The following is a 25,968-nucleotide window of genomic DNA, read 5'->3' as shown; positions in this document are numbered from 1 at the left end:
TGCTTTCAGCGTCCTTCTCATCCCTTTGTATTCCCCATGTGCTTTCAGCGTCCTTCTCCCTCCTCTGTCTTCAAGTGCTTTCAGAGTCCTTCCCCCCCCTCCCATCTTCCCCATGGCCTTTCAGCGTCCTTCTCCCCCCTCCTTCTCTACCGCCCCGGGTGCAGCACAGCCGGCCAGGTCCCCTTACTTTTGTGGCACTTCCCCGACCGACCGACAACAGCCCCGGTCCGACAAACCTCCCTGCCCTTAACTGCGAATCTAAATTACCTTATTACAGCTGCTGTAAGAAGATAATTTAGATTCGCGGCTACAGGGCAGGGAGGATTGTCGGACCGGGGCTGTTGTCGGTCGGTCGGGGAAGTGCCACAAAAGTAAGGGTACCTGGCCGGCTGTGCTGCAACCGGGGCGGGGTGTGGCGGGGCGGGGCGGACCGCCCCCTCCCTTGGTAGCCACTCGAACCGCGAGGCTACTCTCCTCCTTACCTGCACTGCCTGCAGCACAGAGCCAAACGGAAGTCTTCCCAACGTCAGCGCTGACGTCGGAGGGAGGGAGGGCTTTGTTTAAGCCCTTTGTTTAAGCCCTCCCTCCCCTCCGACGTCAGCGCTGACGTCGGGAAGACATCCATTTGGCTCTGTGCTGCAAGCAGAGAAGGTAGGGAGAAGAGCCGCGCGACTGAGTACATCCAGCCCCGCAGGAACCCCGCGACCCTAGGGGGCGTCCCCACGGGATCCCCGCGACCCTAGGGGCGTCCCCACGGGATCCCCGTGACCCGAAGGGGGAACCCGCGGGATGCCCGCGGGTCCTGCGGGATTCCCGTCGTCCCCGTTCCCGTGCAGCTCTCTAATCTGCATTCCCATTCCAGAGTCAGATTGATATAATTTCCCATAGGCCTCGCTGACATAAGTAATGCCAACTAAAAATGCTGAATGGTAGCGACAGCTAGGCTGACAATTTTGATTTTATATGATTTAAAATCCTGGTTCAATCTTTCAATATTGGATTATTGTAATGTTATTTATCTGGGATCATATAAAATAACTACTAGCCAACTAAAAATCATACAAAATACAGCTATTCGTTTGATTTTTAATCTGAAAAAACACGATCATATCATTGTATATTATCAAAAGCTTCACTGGCTACCATTTGAGGCTAAAGTGTTATTTAAATTTGGATGTATTTGTTTTAAAGTTTTATTTGGTTTAGCGCCGGCTTACCTTGTTTCTCATTTTAGTTTTTTTATTTCTAAGAAAAATATTCGTAGATCTGGTTGGTTTCATTTTCCATCAGCAAATACATGTCGTTACAAAAATTTTTTAGATAGGACCTTAGCATTCCAAGCAGGATTAATGAATTCATGTTTGAATCTTCTTGTTTCTCCATTTCTTACTTACTATCAATTTTGAAAAGATCTTCAAACCCACTTACTTAAACAATATAATATTCATTATTGATTTTCATATTATCTTGTAGTTATAATGTACTTTTAATCTTTTTATCTATACTTATTTGAGTTTATATTGTGTTTTTTTTAATTCATTAGTTTTAATGCTTGTATTAGTTACTTAGAATTTTATTATGTATGATGTTATTATATTGTATGCTGAGTACCTATTGTGTAAACCACTATGAATTGCTAGTTAGGCGGTATATAAAAATAAATTATTATTAAGTGGGTCATCTTTGCCTATGGAAGAGAGGCTTCTTTGTTCTCTGCAAGAGAGGTACCTCGAGGGGTTCCCATTCACCTTCTCCTCAACGGGGTCATCATACCTCTTCAGATCCGGTGTCCTTTACCAAATTTCTATTTTACATGAGTAAAGATCTTAACATCACTTTGGAATCTGACTCCAAATACTCTGAGTATTTGGAAGAACTGGGTATGCCTCATCCTCCTAGGGAGTCTCTCAAATTTCCCATGAATTGCATTCTTTCTCAAACTTTCAAAAGAAATCTTGATACACCATATTCTGTTCCTGCTGTTCCAGCAAAGTTGGAATCTCAATACAAGATGGTCCATTGTAAGGGATTTGAGAAGTCTCAATTATCCAATCAGTCTCTTCTCGTGGAGTCTTTTTTAAAAAGAACCAATCCTGTCAAAGTTTATGCCACCGTCCCTCCTGGCCGCCGGCTGTATCAAAATTCAATGATGACAAACCAAATTTTGAACTATAACTTTGTCTTTACATCTTATCTGAAGCATTTTTCAAGTATCTTCCTCAACATTGACTTCCAGAGTTTCAACACATCCATCACACTCTGGGTCAACTTCGCATGGGTCAACTTCGCATGCATATGGTTCAAGCTGCATATGATACGTTTGAAATGTCTTCTAGATTCATTGTGTTCTTGGTAGCGATGTGCCATCTGGCTTGGCTCCGCACCATAGATAGACTAACTAGCCAACTTCGCATGCCAGGGCAATGAGTTGTTTGATGACTATATTGAGTCATCTACCAAGCGCTTATCTGAGCATGAGAAGTCATTTGCTTCCATAATCAGGCCAAAGCCAAAGCCTTCCACTGCTAAGGGTTATAGGGCTACTCCATCTTACCAGAGGTGTTTTCCTCAAAAGTCAGCACCTTATTGAAGGCTGCCTCCTAAGAAACAACAGCAGCAACAGCAACGGCAGCAAAAACCTCAGACTCCTGCTGCACCCAAGGCCTCTCAGTCTTTTTGACCATCTAACACAGAGCATAACCTCAATCGTTCTGCCTCTGTCCTCTCCTCTCCCCATTTGTGGTCGTCTCCATCATTTTTACCAATCAGTGTTCTCCCCAGAAATTTTTTCCAGCTGGGTAGCATGAAAAAGTTGCCGGGTGGGGCGGGATGGGGAAATTTGGTGGTGGGAAAAATTAACCCCCTCTTTTACTAAGGTGCGCTAGCATTTTTAGAGCGCGCAAACCCCTGCGCTATGTGGGAAAACTAACGCCAGCTCAATGCTTGTGTTAGCATCTAGCGCGCGTGGCAATTCCTCCGCGCACTAAGCGCACGCTAAAACCACTATCGTAACTTAGTAAAAGGAGCCCTAAATGTGTACTATTTTTATTAGTAAATTTTTATTATTATTTTCCAATGCTCAGTATGACTTCCTTTTTTAAGGTTTGACACTTGTGCCAGAAATTTTTTACTAAATTTAAGAAGTATTTGCCCTCTTTCAAATGGTATAGAGGTTAAAAAAAGGGAAAGGCGTTAATGAAGCCATTAGGTTAAATCTAGCCATTTATTTCTGCATGAATTTAAACTAAAAAAAAAGATAAATATAGCTCATCCAGTCATACAAGAAATGGCTCTACAGCAGGGGTGCCCACACTTTTTGGGCTTGCGAGCTACTTTTAAAATGACCAAGTCAAAATGATCTACCAACAATAAAATTTTTTAAAAAACACAAAGCACACTGTACGCAGAGAAAATGTTAATTATCATTTATATTCTGCAGGTTTTCAAAGAGGTCAAGGCAGACAAATCTATGCAATGTCACCTCAGGAACAACTATACAAAAATAGACAAATATAACCCCTCCCTTTTTACTAAATAGCAATAGCGGTTTTTAGAGCAGGGAGATGCACTGAATGCCCTGCGCTGCTCTCGATGCTCATAGGCTCCCTGCGCTAAAAACCATTATTGCGGTTTAGTAAAAGGGGGCCATAGGGCAAAATATAGACAGCAGATATAAATTCTGAAAACAGACACATTTTGATCACTAAACTGAAAATAAAATCATTTTATCATTTTTCCTACCTTTTTGTCTGGTGATTTCATGAGTCTCTGCACTTCCTTCTTCTGACTATAAATCCAATATTTTTTTCTTTCTGCCCCTCCCCTTTTCTTTCTGTCTCTCTTTCTTTCTCTCTTCCCCTGCCCCCCCCCCAAGCCATCGCGTCAATTTCTCCCCTTTCCCGATTTTTTCCCTACCCCCTAAGCCACCATGCCGATTTCTCCCTGCTTCCACAAGCTAGGCCAGGAATGTACAAGCGCCGAACTCACAAGACTTCACTTCTGATGTCAATTCTTACGTCGGAGAGGAAGTTTCAGGCCAGCCAGTCAGCGATTGGCTGGCCCAGAACTTCCTCTCTGACGTCAGAATTGACGTCGGAGGTGAAGCCTTGTGAGTCCGGCGCTTGTACGCGCCTGGCCTGGCTCAGGGAGGCAGGAAGAAAAAGATTGCCAAGGCAACGCGATCGACTCACTTTGCCTTTGCGATCTACTGGTCGATCGCGCTCAACCATTTGGGCACCCCTGCTGTTATGGTATCCTGTCCTGACCTGAGGAAAGGGGTTTAGTCCCCAAAAAACTGCCTTATTTCCATTTCCGATCCCAGCAAGAATACAATTTAAATTCTACTGCCTACTATTTAAGACTTTATATGGAGACAGTCCAAACTACCTGAATAACCACCTCATCCACAACACCGCAACCAGACATAGGAAAACTCACACCCCATTCTCATACCCCCCAATTAAGGAGGTCAAATGGAAAAAACTATATGATGGCCTCCTGGCCACTCAAGCAGCCAAACTAGAAAACCAAATTGCCAATCTACTGATGGCATCCCTCGACTACAAGACTTTTAGAAAAGAAATAAAGACCATACTCTTCAAGAAAACTCTGAAAAAAGAAGTAATACCGCAAGTCTCAAACTCCACCTCTCACTAAAGCCAACTACCCCAAACAAATAACCTTACCCATTTCTTACTCTTTTTGAAAATGACCAATTTTCTTTTTTTTTTTTTGTAAGTTCTTGTTGTAATACATCTTGGATAATTCTTTTGTAATCCGCCTTGAACTGCAAGGTAATGGCGGAATAGAAATCCGTAATGTAATGTAATTTCCTATTTATAAACTTTAATCAGTAGATACAATACTACTTGATTCTATGTAAAGCAACAAAAAAATTTTTTCTACCTTTTGTTTTTTCTGCTTTAATCATCTTGTCTTTACTCTTCTTTCTAGCCAGCATCTGTCCGCTGTCTTCCATGCAGCATCAGCCCCTTCCATTCACTGTCCGCCCTCTCCCCGTTCCATATGACATCTTCCCTCTTTTTATGCTCCTTCAATAAACTGTCTATCTTGTGCCCCTTCTCTTCTCCTTTGTACATGATTGATTTTAGCTCTGCCACCTCTCCATTTTTCTCTCTCTGTCATCACCCTATCCCCTATGCTCTGGCATCTCTCTCTTCTACTTTGTTTCCTTTGCACCCCACAGTCTGGTATCTTCCCTTCCCTGATTCTCTGGCATTTCACTCCTTTACTTTTCTTCCATCTCTCCCTCCTCCTCCATTCTCTGACATCTCCTCCCTAACCCTAACCCTTTCCCCCTTCCTTTTCCCTTGGTCTGGCATACTTTCCTCCTTCCCTCCAATCCCTGGCATCTTGTTTCATTCCCTCCCTCATCTTCTTTCTCCCTCCAGTTGGGTGTAGCAAGTCTTTCCCCCTCTGCTCCCTTTTCTCCTTCTGTCACCCAAGGCCTGGCGTCATGAACTTCTTCAGGCAGCAGCATTCACAATTTGCTGCTTTTGCTAGCTTCAGGCCTTCTTCTCTGTCGGGTCCTGCCTTCATGGAAACAGAAGTAGGCAGGACCCGGCAGAGAGGAAGGCCTGAAGCTGGCAACAGCAGAGAATTGTAAATGCTGTTGCTAGCCGAAGAAGTTCATGATGCCAGATCGAGCACCCGGGGCAGACTGCTACTCTCCCCCCCCACGACCTTCCTATCTCTCCCTCTCTCCCATCACGAGACTCTAAACAGCACTGCTCTACTCTAAGCAGGCTGCTTCAGGGCTTTCTCCTGCCGTGATTCCATCTGGCACGTCACTGATGAGGGAAGGAGGGAGAGATAGGAGGGTCGGATCGGGTTAGGGGGCGCCCGGGATGATGATGAGGCTGCTGCTGCTGCCAGCAAATCCAGCAAGGGTGAGGCCCCAAAGCACAGCACTGGCGGGCCCCCCCTGACCATTTTGGGCCCTAGGCCTGTGCCTACTGGGCCTATCCTTTAATCTGGCCCTGCTTCCCCCCCTAAGCCCTGACATCTCTCTTTTCCACTCCATGGTATGGTATCTCCTTTCCCTCCCTCCCTCGGTCTTTGCATCTCTTTCCTCCTTTTCCTGATCTTCCTTCTGCCTCCTTCCCTCTCTCTCCCCAATTGGGTGCAGCAGCATTTCTCTTCCCCCTTCCCCCATTGGGTACAGCAGTATCATCAGCATTTCTCTTCCCCCCTCCAATTGGGTACAGCAGAAGCAACATTTCTCTTAACCTCCCATCCAATTGGGTACAGCAGAAGCAGCATTTCTCTTAACCCCCCAATTCGGTACAGCAGAAGCAGCATTTCTCTTCCCCCCCCCAATTGGGTACAGCAGAAGCAGCATTTCTCTTAACACCCCCCCCCCCCCCAAATTGGGTACAGCAGAAGCACCAGCATTTCTCTTCCCCCACCACTCTAATTGGGTACAGCAGCATTTCTCCTCCCATTCACCCCCTCCCCCCCATCTCACACACCCAGCAGATTCGCTACAGACAAAGGCAAGTTGCAAGTTTCCCTTCGTCGCTGACCTATCTCCCAAAGGTCAGCGACAGAGGGAAGCTTACAACTTGCTGCTCTTGCTTACTTCAGGCCTTTCTCGTTGCCGGGTCCTGTCTTCGCGGAAACAGAAAGTAGGCAGGACCCGGCAGCGAGAAAGGCCTGAAGTAAGCAAGAGCAAGTAAGCTTCTCTCTGTGGCTGGCCTATCTCCCGCATGCTCCGGGGCTCTATTGCTCCGTGCCGTCTTCTCTTCCCTACCCTACCCCCCCCCCCCCAACGTAACTTCCGGTTTTGGAGGGAAGCCGGGTTCGAGTCGCTTGCTGGGTTTGGTTTTGTTTAAAGTCCGGCGGGAGTCTTTCGGCGGCTCTTCAGGCTGCGCGTTAAGCAGTGGCGGCAGCAGGATTCAGCAGATGACAGCTGGGCGGGCATCTAAATTTGCTGGGCGGAGCGCCAGGCTGAAAAGCGCTGGGGAGAACACTGCCAATGATGAGAGCTCATTACATCCGACCTCTGGGTCCTCACTATCATCAGGGAAGGTTACTCTCTTCACTTCATCCAGGTTCCACCAGATCTTCCCCCAAGAGAGTATCCTTCCAATCTGTTGCAGACCATCCTTCTTCAGGAAGCTCAAGCTCTGCTTCATCTCCGTGCTATCGAGGAAGTTCCCCTGGAACAGCAGGAAGCTCAGAAGGTTTGGAATTGGGCAATTCTTTACAACACCATTCTGAAAGCGGTCTACATCAAGGAGAGAAAAACTGTCTGGCGGACAAATTGAGTTGTCTTCTGCAACCTCACAAATGGACACTCAATTCATCGCTTCTCCATCAAATTTTTTCTCAGTGGGGAACTCCTCAAGTGGGGTATACTCCCGTTACTTCCCTGTCTCGAAGAAGATGGGAGATCTGGAACCTATTTTGGATCTCAGAACTCTCAACAAATTTCTTGTCAGAGAAAAATTTTGCATGCTGTCTCTAGCATCCTTGTATCCCCTTCTAGATCACAATGATTGGTTATGCTCTCTAGATCTCAAAGAGTCTTAGACTCACATCCCCATTCATCCAGCCTCTCGCAAGTTTCTCAGATTTCGAATGGGAAATCATCATTTTCATTACAGAGTGCTACCCTTCGGCCTGGCATCATCTCCCAGAGTTTTTACCAAGTGCCTAGTAGTAGTAGTAGTAGCAACAGCTCTGCGCAACCATGGTCTTCAGGTTTTCCCGTACCTGGACGATTGGCTCAAAGGTTCAACATCTCAGGGGGTTTAATTGTAGCGACCCAATGGACTATTTGGTTCCTCAAAAGTGTGGGGTTCAAAATAAACTTTCCTAAAAATCCAAGCTACAGCCCTCTCAGACTCTACAGTTCATTGGAGCTGTACTGGACACTGTGCAACTCGGAGCATTCCTTCCTCAACGTCAGGATGCTCTCATTCAACTTTGTCAAAAAGTGTCATCCCTCTACAGTTCACGTGACTCTTTTTGCCAGACATAACGTCAGAATCCCTCAGTGGATCCTGGCATCTCAGTGGGCGCAGGCTTTCGACTCACTCTCTCAGAACATTAGTGACTCCTTCTTTGAGACAGTCTCTCCACTGGTGGTTGCTCTCTTCCAATCTCTCCAGAGGTTTACTGTTTCAAAGGCCCCCTCATCAGAAGGTCCTCATGACAGATTCCTCGACCTACGCTTGGGGGGCTCATTTCAATGGTCTCTTTACTCTAGGGCATTGGTCCAGCACAGATCGGTGTCGCATAAATTTGTTGGAACTCAGGCGATCTTCAATGCTCTGAAAGCTTTTCAGCATCTTCTTCATGATCAAATAGTCCTCATTTGTACAGACAATCAAGTAGCCATATGCTACGTCAAACAGGGAGGAACAGGATCGCTCCCTCTTTGCCAGGAAGCTCAGAAGGTTTGGAATTGGGCAATTCTTTACAACACCATTCTGAAAGTGGTCTACATCAAGGAGAGAAAAACTGTCTGGCGGACAAATTGAGTTGTCTTCTGCAACCTCACAAATGGACGCTCAATTCGTCGCTTCTCCATCAAATTTTTTCTCAGTGGGGAACTCCTCAAGTAGATCTCTTTGTGTCTCCCCACAACAACCAACTGCCTCAGTTCTGCTCCAATATATACTCTCCTCACGATCTGGAGGCAGATACTTTTCTTCTGGAATGGACGACTCAGTTTCTGTATGCATTTCCTTCATTTCTCTCATTCTCAAGATATTCATCAAACATGAACATGCCACCATGATTCTGATAGCTCCTCGGTGGCCCAGACAACCGTGGTTCTCTTTTCTACTTCAACTCAGCAGCAGGGAGCCATTTCTTCTACCAATTTTTCTTTCTCTGCTTACACAAAGTCAGGGGTCTCTGTTTCATCCCAATCTGCAGTCTCTACACCTGACAGGTTGGTACCTTTCAACGTAACTGCCAATTTCCAGTTCCCTCAATCTGTTAAGGATATTTTAGAGGCTTCTAGGAAGCCTACCCCTAGGCAGTGTTACAACCAGAAATGGATTAGGTTTTCTGCTTGGTGCACCATTCATCACAAGGAGCCTCAGTCTACCGCCTTGTTTTCAGTTTTGGATTACCTATTGTAGTTATCTCAATCAGGCCTCAAATCCACATCTGTTCGAGTTCATCTCAGTGCATTTTCTGCTTTCCATCAGCCTATAGAAGGGAAACTCCTCTCTGCTCATCCTGTGGTTTCCAGATTTATGAAAGGACTTTTCAATGTCAAGCCACCTCTCAAACCGCCTCCATGTGTTTGAGATCTCAATGTTGTTCTTGTTCAGTTGATGAAGCCTCCATTTGAACCAATGTCTTCAGCTCATCTGAAATATCTTACTTGGAAAGTTGTCTTCCTTATTGTTCTCACGTCTGCTCGCAGTCAGTGAGTTACAAGCTTTAGTAGCGGACCCACCTTTCACAGTATTCCATTATGACAAGCTAGTCCTCTGTACTCATCCTAATTTATATGAAAAGTTGTTTCAGAATTTCATCTCGATCAATCCATTGTACTTCCAGTGTTTTTTTTCCAAAGCCTTATTCTCATCCTGGAGAAACAGCTCTTCATACTCTAGACTCTTTTTTTATTTTTTATTTATACAAATTTAACAATTTATAATATCAAATGATTCCAAAGAAAAAGGATTCTTACACAAAGTTTTACAATAATTATACATATAATACAAAATTCCTTTTCAAGCCCACAAGACTGGGGAGCCATATCACTATATCAACTAACATAAGATACAAAGAAAATTAAGAATTGGTTCTTGATTCATTTGAATCTTAACCATTCCCTATTAATTGGGACTATACTCTAGACCAGGGGTGTCAAAGTCGATCCTCGAGGGCCGCAATCCAGTCGGGTTTTCAAGATTTCCCCAATGAATATGCATGAGATCTATGTGCATGCACTGCTTTCAATGCATATTCATTGGGGAAATTCTGAAAACCCGACTGGATTGCGGCCCTCGAGGACCGACTTCGACACCTGTGCTCTAGACTCTAAGCGTGCTTTGGCTTTTTACTTGCAAAGGACTAAGCCACAAAGATCGTCTCCTCATCTTTTTGTCTCCTTTGATCCAAACAAGTTGGGACATCCAGTTTCCAAGCACACCATCTCCAACTGGTTGGCTGCTTGCATCTCTTTCTGCTATGCTCAGGCTGGACTGCATCTAGAGGGTTGACTCACAGTCCATAAAATTAGAGCCATGGCGGCATCCGTAGCTTTCCTTAGATCTACTCCTATTGAGAAAATCTTCCACTTGGTCCTCAGTTCATACATTCACATCTCATTGTCTGGATTCTTTTTCCAAACAGGATGGCCACTTTGGCCAGGCAATATTACAAAATTTATTCTCCTGAATTGCCAACACTCCCACCATCCCATTCTGCTTGGCTTGGAGGTCACCCATATGCTGCCTGTTTGTTCTGGGATAAAGCACAGTTACTTACCGTAACAAGTGTTATCCAGGGACAGCAGGCAGCTATTCTCACAACCCACCCACCTCCCCTGGTTGACTTCGTAGTTAGCTATCTGAACTGAGGAGATGCTGAGGAAACACGCGCCCTACCTCGGATGGGAAGGCACTCGCGAACTTTCTAAAAGTTTTTCAATCAAGTCTGCTTTTGAAGCTGTCCGCATCGGGCTCCGTGCATGCCACCCATATATTGATAATATCTGTTTGCTGTCCCTGGATAACACCTGTTACGGTAAGCAGCTGTACTTTTCAATCAGAAACCCTCCTTCCAAACATTTCTCTCAAAACTTTAATAACATTCTGGTTATCATATCTTTTAATTTAAACTTAAATTTCAGTTGCACATTTAATTCTAATTTCATATACAGTATTACCGTATTTTCGCGGATATAACGCGCGCGTTATACGCGATTTTACCTACCGCGCATACCCCTCGCGCGTTATATGCCTGAGCGCGGTATAGAAAAGTTTTTAAACATAGTTCCCACCCCGCCCGACGCCCGATTCACCCCCCCAGCAGGACCGCTCGCACCCCCACCCCGAACGACCGCTCGCACGCGCTCCCACCCGCACCCGCATCCACGATCGGAGCAAGAGGGAGCCCAAGCCCTCTTGCCCGGCCGACTCCCCGACGTCCGATACATCCCCCCCCCCCCGAAGGACCGCCGACTTCCCGACAATATCGGGCCAGGAGGGAGCCCAAACCCTCCTGGCCACGGCGACCCCCTACCCCCACCCCGCACTACATTACGGGCAGGAGGGATCCCAGGCCCTCCTGCCCTCGACGCAAACCCCCCTCCCTCCAACGACCGCCCCCCCCCAAGAACCTCCGACCGCCCCCCCAGCCGACCCGCGACCCCCCTGGCCGACCCCCACGACCCCCCCACCCCCCTTCCCCGTACCTTTGGAAGTTGGCCGGACAGACGGGAGCCAAACCCGCCTGTCCGGCAGGCAGCCAACGAAGGAATGAGGCCGGATTGGCCCATCCGTCCTAAAGCTCCGCCTACTGGTGGGGCCTAAGGGGCGTGGGCCAATCAGAATAGGCCCTGGAGCCTTAGGTCCCACCTGGGGGCGCGGCCTGAGACACATGGTCGGGTTTGGCCCATGTGCCTCAGGCCGCGCCCCCAGGTGGGACCTAAGGCTCCAGGGCCTATTCTGATTGGCCCACGCGCCTTAGGCCCCACCAGTAGGCGGAGCTTTAGGACGGATGGGCCAATCCGGCCTCATTCCTTCGTTGGCTGCCTGCCGGACAGGCGGGTTTGGCTCCCGTCTGTCCGGCCAACTTACAAAGGTACGGGGAAGGGGGGTGGGGGGGTCGTGGGGGTCGGCCAGGGGGGTCGCGGGTCGGCTGGGGGACGGGCGGAGGTTCGTGGGGGGGGGGCGGTCGTTGGGGGGGGGGGGGGGTTTGCGTCGAGGGCAGGAGGGCCTGGGATCCCTCCTGCCCGTAATGTAGTGCGGGGTGGGGTTAGGGGGTCGCCGTGGCCAGGAGGGTTTGGGCTCCCTCCTGGCCCGATATTGTTGGGGAGTCGGCGGTCCTTCGGGGTGAGGGTGCGAGTGGTCCTGCCGGGGGGGGGGGGATGTATCGGACGTCGGGGGGTGGCATCAGGCTTTCAGGATGGGGACAGACCTTCAAGGGGGGACAGTGCACGGAAGTCAGGGGGGGTGAACGGAGAGTCGGGACAGCGCACGGAAAGTCAGGGCGGGCGAAAGGAGCGTCGGGCATCATGCGCGTTATATGCCTGAGCGCGGTATAGAAAAGTTTTGGTACATATCGTGATTTCTGCGCGCTATACCCCTGTGCGCGTTTTACACAGGTGCGCGTTATATCCGCGAAAATACGGTACTAAATTTAGACTTATAGCATTCTGAAAATTCAACCTATGTTCTCTTTCAATATGACTACTCTAGTGCTATTGTTTAAGTTAAACTTTTTTTTTTTTTTAAACCTTCTGGTTAAATAAATAGAGCTATTGACTGACCTAACACTATGGTCAGTATGGCTAAAATGCCCATACTTATAATAAGCATAGTTAACGCTACTTACTGACAATAAGCTGCTGAATTTTCATAAAGTAAGTCCTCTAAAGAGGGACACGTCTTCCTCACTGGTACTATCATGAAAATTTTTTGCTAGCGATTTTCAATATGGAGGCGCCTGCTTTTTAGCGTTCTCCGTATGCACATTTTTACATAATGACGTTCAATATATCTGCATCCTTTAGCATGCCTCTGGCTTTAAAGATCTTTATGTTCCCTCTATGCTACTTTGATCTATATCAAGCTGCTGCAATCCATTGTAGCGTCAGATTTGCAATTAATAAAAATTTTTTTAAAAAACTCAGCGTTATTTTATTAATTTAAAACCTTTTCTATTACAAAATTATTTTCTCTTACTGTAGGCATTTGTGATTCAGCAAATATGTTCATCTAATATAATAAAAAGGTAAGCCGCTCATGCGCACTCCCACTGCGTGCGTCCGTTTTCCGTGAGATGTAGGGCACCTTAGATAGGAGTGCGCGTGAATCTCTCTGGCTGGTCATCACCGTCTTCTTCGCTCCTCTCCCTGGCACACCCGAACCCCCGTTCAACCTCCCATCCGACCCTCCCTTCGGCTCCCTTAGTCCCTTGCCACCGCTCCTCTTCTCTTCCCGCCCCAACAAACGTCCTTACTCCAGCAAGGGCCGCAGCACTCTAAACACGCTGCTTCGCGGCCTGCTACTGCCCTGATTTGCTCTGCCCGACAAGGCAGAGCAAATCAGGGCAGTAGCAGGCCGCGAAGCAGCGTGTTTAGAGTGCTGCGGCCCCTGCTGGAGTAAGGACGTTTGTCGGGACCGCGGGAAGGGGGCGGCAAGGGACTAAGGGAACAGAGGGTTGAAATATATTTCTTTCAGGTACCATTTGACGACAGGTAGTTCTGTAGAAAATGAACTGCCACTTACTGGGACAAGCCACTGATTTTCTTTAAATGGTGAGAACAGGACCCGATATGGGGGCAGCTTTGGGGGAAGGGGTGTGCTGCGAGACAGACAGCTTTGCTTGGGGGGGAGAAAGAAGGGGGGCCACGGAGACACAGTCAGGGACGAACTGGAGAGGGAAAGGGTGCTGTTTTGGGGGAGGGGTGTGCTGGGAGGCAGACAGCTTTGCTTGAGGGGGAAGACAGAAGGGGTGCCACGGAGACAGTCAAGAACGAACTGGAGAGGGAGAGGGAAAGGGGGCTGTTTTGAGGGAGGGGTGTGCTTGGAGGTAGACAGCTTTTCTTGGGTGGAAGACAGAAGGGGGGCCACGGAGAGACAGTCAGGGAGGAACTGGAGAGGGAAAGGGGGCTGCTTTGGGGGAGTGGTGTGCTGGGAGACAGACAGCTTTGCTTGGGGGAGGGAAGAAAGAAGGGGGGACACGGAGAGACAATCGGGGAGGAACTGGAGGGGGAGAGGGAAAGGGGGCTGATTTGGGGGAGGGGTGTACTGGGAGGCAGACAGCTTTGCATGGTGGGGGAAGACAGAAGGGGGGACACGGAGAGACAGTCAGGGAGGAACTGGAGGCCGAGAGGGAAAGGAGGCTGCTTTGGGGGGAGGGGTGTGTTGGGAGGCAGACAGCTTTGCTTGGGGGAGGGGAGACAGAAGGGGGCCACAGAGAGACAGTCAGGGAGGAACTGGAGGGGGGAGAGGGAAAGGGGGCTGCTGTCTAGCACCCGTTAATGTAACGGGCTTTAACACTAGTATAATATAATTGTTAGAAAAGTTGAGAATTGAATGAATTGAAAAATCTAAGTTATTTTGCTCTATTTTTAACTTGTTTTTAATTTATTTTTTGACTTCTTAATGAAATGTTTAATAAAAAGAATTAATTGTTACATTTAGTTGTTGCTTTTAATAAAAACCTGCAGACATCACAAGGACATTAACAGAATATCAAGGAGTTAAAAAAATGTTTGCCAGTTGATTGCAGAGTTGAGACCTTTTGGATGTAAACACTGGAGACGGAAAATCCATCTCTGTTTGTAAAAGTTTTCTCCCCCTATCCCCACCTCTTATAGATTCCTGTACTTGGTCAATAACCTGACATTTTAATTGTTCAAATTTGATGATATTGTAGACAGTGAGCAATTAAAGGCAGTTCCTTGCGCTGTAAATGTATGCAGGATTTGTGTTCCGCCATGCGGACCCTGAAAGGTCTGGTGGTTTTACCTACATAAATTTTTTAACAAGGGCATACTATCATGTAAATTACAAAATCACTTTTACAGTTAGTTGTGTATTGTAATCGATATGTTTTGTCATTGATGGGATTCACAAAACTACTTACAGTGATGGTCAGAGAACAAATTTGACAGTTTCCACAAATTGTATGTTGACCTGTGTATGTTTTCCTCAGTCTCTTACTGTCAGGTTTTATGCCTAATATTTCTTTCAAATTCCGTGTTCTTGAATATGCTATTCTAATTTTGCAGTCTTGAAAGTATGGAGATTTTTGAATAATCCACCAATGTTCTCTTATAGTATCTGTAATTTCCTGAGAGGAAGTGTTATCAAGTTTATTTAAAATATTTGATATAATCGCAGTATCCAAATCCAATGCGATTTACAAAATTAAAAATAGAAAAAAATAAAAAATTTCCAACAAACAGGACATTAAAGACAATTATGACGTAAAAACACTGATGAAGAGGAAGGGGAAAAATGGATTAAATATAATTTGTAAATAAATAAAAAGGAAGGGTAAGGAAACAAAAGGTTGGGGAACGGTACCCACTTAATTTCTACTTAACAGTGTTCCTTGTCTAGATAAATTCCAGGGAATGAGATAATGTGATTATGAAAAGGGTTAGTTAAAGGCGTCCTTAAACAGCCAGCTTTTTAGTAGGTAATTTTTCTTCTCTTATATTGAGAGGAAGAGTTCCAAATTTGGCGAGCTGTAACAGAAAAGATCGAATCCCTCCTTGAATAAATAATTTTTAGTGAGGGAGTTACGAGCAGGGATTTTTCTTCTGATCTAAGAGATCTTACAGGAGTGTATGGTATTAAAAATCTTTCTAAAAATGCTGGGGCTTTGTTTACTAATATCTTATGTGTCAGTAAGGCAATTTTATAAGTGATTCTGTGGTTTACTGATAACCAGTGATTTTCCTTTAACAATGGGGTTACATGATCAAATTATTTTCTATTCATGATAATTTTTATTGCGGTGTTTTGGATAATCTGTAGTCTATGTGTTTCTTTTAAGGTAATCCCTTTGTATAGCGCGTTACAATAGTCGATTTTAGAGATGACTAAAGAATGTATTACGATATTTAGTGATGATTTGTCGAGGAATGCAGAAAGTGATCTAATCAATCTTAACCTGTAAAAACAAGTTCTTACTAATGAACTAATTTGATCATGATAGCTAAGCTTTTGGTCTAATATAACCCCGAGAATTTTTACCTTAGTGACTACTTTAAGATTTGTTGTGTTTATGGTTATATTGGCTTCTAATTTCTGACCCTCCCTGCACGGAAACAACATAGCTTCTGTTTTGGATGTGTTGAGGGCCAATTTATTATCATGCAACCATTTTGATATTTTAGAAAGTTTTACATTGATAGTTGTAATTTCTCCATGTGCTTTGGTGTCTATAGGGTATAGCAATTGTACGTCATCTGCATATGCAAATGGAATAAACCCAATGACTGACTGAGTGTTAATAGTGGCGCCAAGAATATGTTAAATAATAGCGGAGATAAGATTGAACCTTGCGGAATCCCAAACTTTGTAGAGGTTATACTTGCTGAAGAATTGTTAAATGTAACCTTGGATGAACGTTGGTGAAAATAAGATTGAAACCACTGAAGGACCACTTCTGATATTCCCATAGATCTTAGTCTGTGTAAGAGAAGATAGTGATCAATGGTGTCGAACGCTGATGATAACTCTAAAGATATAAGAAGAACTGATTGATGTTGATCCCAAAAATATAATACAGAAGTTGTTAGGCCTATTAAAGAATGCCCGGTTGAAAAGAATTGTCGAATCCTGTTTGGTGAGGATGTAGTGCTCCGGTTTTCTCTAAGAATTCTGAAACTTGATTAAAAACTATTTTTTTTCGTCATTTTTGCTAAAAATGGGATATTTGCTATTGGCCTGAAATTACTGGGATCATTCAGATTTCCTTTTCCGTCTTTGAGTATTGGGTGAATAATTGAATTTTCCCAATTCGGGGGTATAGTCCCTTTCTGTAGTGAGGAACAGATTAGTTGGTGAATGTATTGATGTTGAAAATTTTTTTCATAATACATGGAGGAAGTAAGTCGTCTTTATTCCCCTTTGTATTCAATGAGATAAGTGAATTTTTCAGGTCTAATATTGAGTGTAATGTGAAGTGGGAGCCCTTTGATGTTGGAATACAGAGATCTGGAACTGAATAGTCCTTATCTGGGTCTAGGTTGATTCCAAATATTTTCCTTATCCCTTGAATCTTCTCTACAAAGTGGTTAGCTAAGTCTTGAGCAGTCAGGGTGCTAACTGCACCCTGTGCTGACTGTGTTTTAAACGTAGTTAAAGATTTTAGGATGGAAAATAATGTTGCAGAGTTGTTTGCCATTTTAATGCGTGAAGTATAGTATCTTTTTTTGTCTCGTTAATTTTGTTTTTATAGTATTGTGCTTGACTTGGATATCTGACTTGATTGGCAGATGTTTTTCTTTGTGCCATTTTTTTTCCAAGGAACGCATTTGTTTTTTGATAAATGATAATTCCGGCGTAAACCAAGGTTTTTTTTGTTTTTTTATTGAAATTGTTTTTGTTAATTTTGGAGCGAGTTTAATACGTAACATCTCACAGAGATTCTCCCACTGACTTATTTGCTCGTCACTTGGTAGTTTTTTAAAATCTTCTATTGGTAGGTAAATTGTTGCGATCAATTTGGGTTCATCTAGCTTACTATAATAGTAGCTATAAGATTTTTTATCTCCCCGATGGTCATTAGCAGTACGTTTATGTTCATAGTTGAAAGTGATTAGACTATGATCTGACCATGGAACAGGCTCAATTATTGGAGATGAAAAGACTGGACTAAGATGCTTAGCGACAAAAACTAGATCAACAGTGTGTCCTGCAATGTGTGTTGGTTGGGAGACTTTTGAGATTAGGTCGATGTTAGATACAAGAGTAATCAAATCAGATGTAAAGGGATTTTCCGGGTTATCGGTATGAATGTTGAAGTCTCCAAGTATTACTATGTTTTGGGATATTATACTGAAATCCATAAGTAGGGACTGTAAATGTGTAACCAAATCTCTAGTAACAGGTGGTGGCATATATAAGAGGAGAATATCAAACTGTGGATTAGCTAAAGTTTTAAATTGAAGATATTCAATTGGATCCCTAGGCGATGATTTTTCAAAATCTTTGGCCATTTGCTGTTTATAGATAACTGCAATGCCCCCGCCCTTTTTCCTAAACGATGATTAAATTGATAAGTAAAGTTGGGTGGGCAAGTGTAGTTAAGATAAGCTTCATCACCGTCTAGCAACCAGGTCTCTGTGATACATAATAGATCGATCGACTTTTGAGTAATTAAGTCTTTAATAATATAACTCTTACTTTTTAAAGATCTTGCATTTATGAGACTAATTTTAAAATGATTGTGTGTGATAATTAGTCATAGTCAAGGAAGAAGTTTGAATACTATGTTGATTTCTAAACTGCTCTAAAACATATCTGTGTGTATTGGCTGGACGATGGCCCCAGTGAACGGGACTATTTTCCCCTGCAGCCTGTCTTTCAGCCGTTTGTATCGACAAACTCATTGTAAAAAAGCCGGTTAACAATAGGAAAAATATCAAAGGAGACTTACTCTCAATACCTACTGAAAAGGTCTTTTTAAGTGCCCATTTGGTTCGCGCACAAAGGAGCGAACTAAGGAGCATGACATGCTTGTTAAGCGTGCTCCTTTGGCATGCGCCGCAAGAAGCTGCTTTAAATACAGCACGTACCAGGCTGAAGAGGAGAAGCAGCAGCTGATTGGAACGAGGCTACAACCTGGAAAATAAAAATTAAGTAGGTATACTTTAAAATAAAGTTAAGAACAAACTAGATAAAATTTAAAAGTAAAGTCTAAGGCAGTATCAGTGTTAGTGCCAAACAAATCAAAAGTGCACTAGTGCTGTGCAATCAAATCTCATGCTCGTGCGCAGCATGTACCTGGCTGAAGAGGAAGGGCGGTCAGTAGCAGCGGCAGCGGATTGGAACAAGGCTATAACCTGGAAAATAAAAATTAAGTAGGTATACTTTAAAATAAAGTTAAAAACAAACTAGATAAAATTTAAAAGTAAAGTCTAAGGCAGTATTAGTGTTAGTGCCAAACAAATCAAAGGTGCACTAGTGCTGTGCAATCAAATCTCATGGAGAACACAAGCAGTGTTCTCCCCAGAAATTTTTTACAGCTGGGTGGCACAAAAAAGTAGCCGGGTAGGGCGGGACCGGGAAATTTGGTGCTATGTAAATTTACCCTCCCTACTTATGGTGAAGAAGTAGGAGCGGGGAAGAGGGTTGGCACAGTCTGGAACGCTATGAAAATTACCCTTCTCTGCTCACGGTGAAGGTGTAGGGCAGAGTTGTCCAATCTTTTGGCTTGCCTGGACCGCATTAGACGAAAAAAAATTTTCTGGGGCCACACAAACACTAACACTAGCTGTTGAGCAAAAAAAAAGGCTGAGCAGGTCCCAAATTTACAATCACTAATATAGAAGATGTACGTACCTACTATAATAAAACCATAAGCGCGCATGCACACTTCAAACTTCATGATCCCTGCATCCGTGATCCGTAGATCCGTGCCAGTAGAACGAGCCTGTGGCGGTGGAATTTGTGACCACGGATGCAAAGAGACGGAGAACTTGCCGGCGTCTTCCCCCTCCTGCCCTTAATCACTCTAAAGACGGTAGTAAATCTTTTAATTCGCGTCTACCATCCTCTTCAAAGCAGCCTGCTGAGGATCGCTGGCCGGCTGTAGCGAACTTCGCAAGCCGCTCTCCACCTTGGTAGCACGTTTCCTCTGATGCGATCCCGCTCCTACTCTCATGTAAGGGATCGCATCATAGGGAACGTGCTACCGAGGTGGAGAGCGGCCTGCGAGGTTCGCTACAGCTGGCCGGCGATCCTCAGCAGGCTTCTTTGAAGAGGAGGGCAGACGCGAATGAAGAGCAGCAGCGGTTCGTGCCGGTGGGCCAGAAGAGACCAGGAAGCCAGGATGGAGGGAGGGTAGGAATGGCGGTTTGGGAGCAGATATTAGGGAGCAGGAAAGAGGTGCTGCTGGACAGGGGGGAGATAAAACAAAGGGAGAAGGGCTGCTTCTGAACAGGGGGAGCAGGGAAGGGGTGCTGCTGGACAGTGGGGAGGTAAAAGGAAGGGAGAACGGCTACTGCTGGACAGGGGGAGAAGTGAATGGGTGCTGATGGACAGGTATTGATGGACAGGGAAGCAGGGAAGAGGTGCTACTGGACAGGGGGGAGGTAAAAGGAAGGGAGAAGGGCTGCTGCTGGACAGTGGAGAGGTAAAAGGAAGGGAGAAGGGCTACTGCTGGATAGGGGGAACAGGGAAGGGGTGGTGGTGGACAACCGAGGAAAGAGAGAGAGAGACAGACAGAAAGACAGACAGACTGCGGCCAAGGAGAGAGAGAGAGACAAAGAAAAACAGACAGAAAGTGGCCAAGGAGAGAGAAAGAAAGAAAGAAAAACAGACAGAAAGCGGCCAAGGAGAGAGAGAGAAAGAAAGACAGACACACACATCTATTCTAGCACCCGTTAATGTAATGGGTTTAAAGACCAGTCTAATAATAAACCTTCATTAAAGGGACACTGTGGAGAGGAACAAAAAAAGCAGTAATGCTTATTGTGACTGAGTGATCCTCCACGTGCACCGCTGACAGTGGGAGCAGCCACAGGCTTCCGCATCCCCACTCTGAGCAGAGATACGCACTCCTGGTTTTCCTATTCACATCTATTACAGCTATGGTGAGCCTCTTCAGAGGTGAGCCTCAGAGCGGGGATGCTGCATCAGCTGTCATTGACGCACGTGGAGAATCATTCAGTCAGGGTAAATATTACTTCTTTTTTGGGCCTCCCACTTTGAGCTTAGGCTCCCTCAAAATGAACATCTCCCCTGCTGTAGCTAGTAGAGATCCCCAAGACTCCCCAACTGACGGCCACCTCCTTCCCTCCAACTTCCCAAGTTCTGGAGCTGGCAGCAATATTGCAGAGTTGCTGCCTTCCTTCCTCCCTGCCCCACCCCCCACCTTGGCTTTCATGCATGTATGAAAGCAGTGGCAGCTTGAGGATATTGCCATTGGCTGCAAAGCTTGGAGATTTTGGGTTATCAAACTGGAGGAAGATATTTTCAGGTGACAGGGCTTGGGGATCCACAGTAGCTCTAGTATTTGTAAATTGCACTCAGGCGGAGAGAAACTTTGGTGCCCATCCACTAATTTGGGGCTCCAGTCCCTCCCCTAAATCAGCTGTATATGACTACGCCACTTAATACAAAAATATTTGTGATGCACATATCCCAAAGGTAACATATTCCAGTTAGTAAATTCAGAATAAAACAATTTTTTCTACCTTGTCTGGCTATTTTGTTTTTCCATCACTTGGTCCCAGTTTCTCTTTCTGCTTATTGTCTCTTCAACGAATTCTCTTTCCAGTGTCTGCTGTTCATTTTTTTCTCCTCTCGTTCCATTTTCTCCTTATGCTTGTCTCCAATGTATTGATTTTTCCCTTTCAGCTTTCTTAACTTTTTCTTTTATTTTTTTGCTTCTGTCCCCTCAAATCTTGCCTTCTTTCTCATCCTTCTTTTTAAATGTTCAGCTACCTCTCAATTCTCCATCTTCTCTCAGTCCATAGCTCTCCCATTTCCCATCTCACTTCTTTCCCAGCCTCCTATTTCTTTCTATCTACTCCCCATTACCACATTTCTACCACTGTACTCACTGCTCTCTCACTCATCTTATCATCTCGGTTTTGACCTCATCCACATGGCTCACCACTTTTAGAATCCCCTCCCTCTCTCCACTGGTCAGGCTATATCTCCCTGTCCCTTTCTTTCCATCCCCTTTCTTATCCCAGATCTCATCCCTCCTGCCCTCCCATGGGTCCATCTCTCCTCTATCCCCATGGTCCAACATTTTGATCCCTCGCTTTTCTGTTTTTCTTCTTCCCTCCCCTTTTGATGCTGAACAATGAAATGGAGGAAAAAAAAGAGAATGCTGCATCTCTCTGCCTTCCATCCACAGGCCTAAAATTTCTCCCTACCTCCCTTCCATCTCCAGATCCAACTTCTCTCCCGGAAGATATTAAATATGTATATTTCTAAAATCTTACATATTTGAATTAATAAATTCAAAATAAAATATTTTGGTCTACCTTGGTTTTCTGAGCATTTTATTTTTTCCATTCACTTTGGTCCCATTGTCGCTTTTCTGTTTTCCTCTATTTTTTCCTGGCTTTGCAGGTCTCTGTCCATTTGACATTTTCTCTCCATGTCCACCATCCATCTTCCCTGTGCATCCTTATTCATCCTGTCTAACATTTCCCTTCTGTGGCCCTATGCATATTCTCCCCCTCCCCCCCCCCAATATACGACATCTATCCTCTGTGTCCCTATTTCACCTCTTTTTCCAACATCAGCCCTCTGGGTCCCATTGCCCCCCCTTCCTTTCCTGCAATGCCCCTCTGTGTCCCCATTATCCCCTCTTTCCAAGCATTGCCTCTCTGGATCCTCATTGTCACCCCCCCCCTTTTCCAACATTTCCCCTCTTGGTCCCTATCTCATCCCTTTTCAACATCTCCATCTGTTTCCCTGTCCATACCCCCCCTTTTTCAGAATCTGTCCTTCCTCCCCCACATTTTCAGCATTACACCATTTCTGTCCCTACCTTCCCCACCCCTTTTTCAGCATTGCCCCTTATGTGTGTGTATCTGTCTCTTTATAGTTCCTGCCTGCCTCTTTTTATGTACCTGGTTATCCCTGTGTTCAGCTTCTCCCCTTTCTCTTCACATGTTCTCATACTCTGTAGCCAGAATCTTTCCACTCCCCAACTCTTGCAGTGTGACTTCTGCTGCTCTTCACTGTCTCTTTCTTCTTTCTAACCCACACATTTTGCATCTTTCACTCTCCCTTTCTCCTGCTCTCCCATTCCATGCAGTCCTCTATACTTTTTTTTTTTTTACACTGATGGCAACTTCTTCTTTCCAAATAGAAAGGACATGCAGAGGGAAGGCCCTGAAGGCAACAATCTTTTTTTAAAACACTGCTGCTATTGACGGTTAAATAAATGTATGAAGGAGCATGGGGAAAGGGGAAAAGGAGGGACAGATGCAAGACACTCTAGAGCAGTGGTCTCAAACTCAAACCCTTTGCAGGGCCACATTTTGGATTTGTAGGTACTTGGAGGGCCGTAGAAAGAATAGTTAATTTCTTCTTATTAAAGAAATGACAATTTTGCATTAGGTAAAACTCTTTATAGTTTATAAATCTTTCCTTTTGGCTAAGTCTTAATAATAATATTGTAATTTATAGGTAAAGAGACATATGATCAAAATGGTTTTATTTTATTTTTGTGATTATGATAAATATACCGAGCGCCTCAAAATAGGACCTGGCAGGCCGCATGTGGCCCCCGGGCCATGAGTTTGAGACCTCTGCTCTAGAGAGAGGTGGAAGAAAGAGAGAAGACAGAGACTGGGCTAAATTTTACCAATAGGCAGTTGTATGACTTGGTCCCCTTTATGCAGGGGCCCGGGCCAGCTTTCCTTTTTGCCCATTGGTAGAAGCAGCCCTGATTATGTAAAAATATAAAATTATCAGGCTATGCTTTTCAAAAGCTGACAAATTTCAGTCATTTAATTGAAAATAAAAGTGTACTATTCTGCTTGTTCCCAGTCTCTCTTGTCATCTTCATTTAAATTATTTTCCAGGGTTTCATTTTAATTTCTTTTTTCTTCTGTCTTCATTTCCTCTCCATCTGTTTCTAATACCAATCAGTCCCTTTAATAATTTTTCTCTGTTTGTCTCCTGTGCATCTCTACTCAGCTAGATTTTATTCCTAATTCTTTTTGCTTTCTCTAGTCCTCAGTTTTCTCTTTCACTATTCATCTGAGTGACCCATTTGCATTCTCATTTATGTTCTTCCGAATCTCATTCTTTCACCAACCCAAGCATGTTAACTGTCATTCAAACCCTCCTGACATCCAACTCCTTTCTTTTTTTTTTTTTTCTTTTACCTGCTACCCAGTTTCCTCTTTTCTTTCTTTACCTCAGTTGGGTTAAAGATCCTAACACCTTAATTATAAGGGAGGCCCTGAAAGTGAGATGGAAGAAGCAGCAATGAGGAAAACTTGGACAACTGAAGAAGATGCTTGTAGTGACCAAGCAGAAACATAAAAAATGAGAGAGACTATATTCTTTAATTGCAGCATTTAAGTTTGTGTATTTATTTCCATATTGATTACTGTTTGCTATTAATGCTTTAATTTTAGGTTGGGATTCTAGCACAGATATTCTTTGCCACATGATGCCCTTCTACAGCTATGATGTTCCTCATACCTGTGGCCCAGATCCTAAAATCTGCTGCCAATTTGATTTCAAGCGCCTGCCTGGAAGCAGAATCAGATGTCCTTGGGGAGTACCTCCTGAGGCAATTCATGCTGGAAATGTCCAGCTTAGGTATGAGATCTAATTTTGTAATTTGTTCACATTTACTGTTCACCAGAATAACTGCAGAGATCACAATACATTTTTATGGTGTTAAATCTAGTGATTGCTTTAATATAAACTACTGTTATAAATGATATTGGTGGTTATAGGGTTTAGATTACTCTGTATTTTAGTTCTTTCTGTATTAATTTATTTTTTCATATTTGGTTAGACATTGGATCTTTTTTCCATGAGATTCATTCAAATTATGGTAAATATAAAATATGCTGATAAAATTTAATTTTAGATAAAACAATAGAATTGAATGACAGAGGAAGTCATTAAACAAATCTTATTTCTTTAGTGGATTATGTCACAACCACGGCTCCTGATCAGCGCAGCGAGCCGGGCTCCCTGCAACACAGACTGTTCCCAGCGTGTTCTTCCAATTAAGGAACCCTTCAGGCTTCCCCCTAGGCTCCAGCCTAGGTTGAATACTGTCAGATAAATGACCATAGTGTAATAGGCAAGGACAAATACACACCCACACCCAGGAATGTCCAAAAATAAAGGTGTCCTTTTATTTTTGACCTCTGGTCAGATTGCCCTGGTATTATTAGCAGATTGCAGTACTTTTCAATACATTTGTATAAGAACCAAAACAGAGCTCTGGGCCAACCTGGCCACACTGGCTTCCCAAACAACAGCCTGGCTCTAATTCAAAACACAAAAAACCATACAAGAACTTCGGCTGGATTTTAGTCTTTTTATCTCAGTCCTCTTCACCAGCCCTCTGTGATTAGGATAGTCCCAGCATTACTCTCTCACTCTGAAAGAGCAGGAGAGAGGAGCAAACAAAATACTTGCAGTATGAAAAATAAAAGTTTTACAAAACCAAAAAGGAAACTGCTAACCTTGAAGCTCTCCCACAGAATGCCTGCAGGTAGGGAACTCATTCAAACCAGGTACTCAGTGTCTTAGTTTTCTGCAGTATCTTATCTCCAGCTAATTAGCCTTCAGCTGAGCTGAGAGGGAAGAAAACAAACCCTGGGTAGTTTGAAATGCTACAAAGTCCAAGGCCAAAAGAGTAAACCTCCCAAACCCCAAGAACTAGAACCAGATAAGGGAGAGAGACAAGAGCGGAGCTGGTGGAGTGACAAATATACAACTACCACTGATTGGTGAATGAGAAACACGGGAGAGCCCTGAGTCACACAGCCACCCGCTGGAATATCCAGCGGTACAGGCTGTCACTTGGCTTACACCCAGAAGGGTGTTAACTGTGAAACATCCCCGGGCTTATACTCCGTGTAAAATTTATAATAAAGTGCACCCAACAGTGCTCGGTGTGAAAAAAGATAATAATTAATCAAAAAAACACACACACATTCCACAGCAATTGTCTCTGCCCCTTATCCGAGGGGCCAAGGCAACAGTCCAGGTACTTGAATGCTTCAGAGCCTAGCTCTAGGAAGCTCAAATAATTCAGCATACAAAACAAACTTAGTCCCAAAACTTTCAGGCAAAAAGGTAAGAAACAAAAATAGCAAAACACTTCCAACCTTTCTCAGCTTGTGTCCATTGCATCCAGAAATAACCGGCACACTAATGTCCATAGGTTCCCAGCCTTCTAGCTGCCTCTCAGCTGTAATCTCAGGCACATCTGAAATGTCCACCATTTCCCAATCTTTGCTCAGTATGTCAGAATTCAGCTGGGAGGCAAACCCTGCTGCCTCTGAGGCTCTCTTTGCAGCCCCCTTTGCTCCTCCTCCTCTATGGTTCTGAGTTGCCTCGTTTT

At 44.5% G+C, this 25,968-nt stretch overlaps 1 protein-coding gene across 1 annotated transcript in view; it reads left to right on the top strand.

The window, feature by feature from the left end:
* Positions 1-25,968, top strand: part of MAN2A1 (mannosidase alpha class 2A member 1) — a 414,578-nt gene that overhangs the window by 162,455 nt on the left and 226,155 nt on the right. Inside the window, exon 7 of the mRNA XM_033929139.1 lies at positions 24,014-24,200. Within this exon, the coding sequence (XP_033785030.1) occupies positions 24,014-24,200 (187 nt within the window). The remainder of the gene's footprint in view (positions 1-24,013; positions 24,201-25,968) is intronic.

The sequence above is a fragment of the Geotrypetes seraphini genome, chromosome 1 (genome assembly GCF_902459505.1).
Source record: "Geotrypetes seraphini chromosome 1, aGeoSer1.1, whole genome shotgun sequence".
Classification (NCBI taxonomy): Eukaryota; Metazoa; Chordata; class Amphibia; order Gymnophiona; family Dermophiidae; genus Geotrypetes; species Geotrypetes seraphini.
This window is presented reverse-complemented; position numbering and strand designations above follow the sequence as displayed.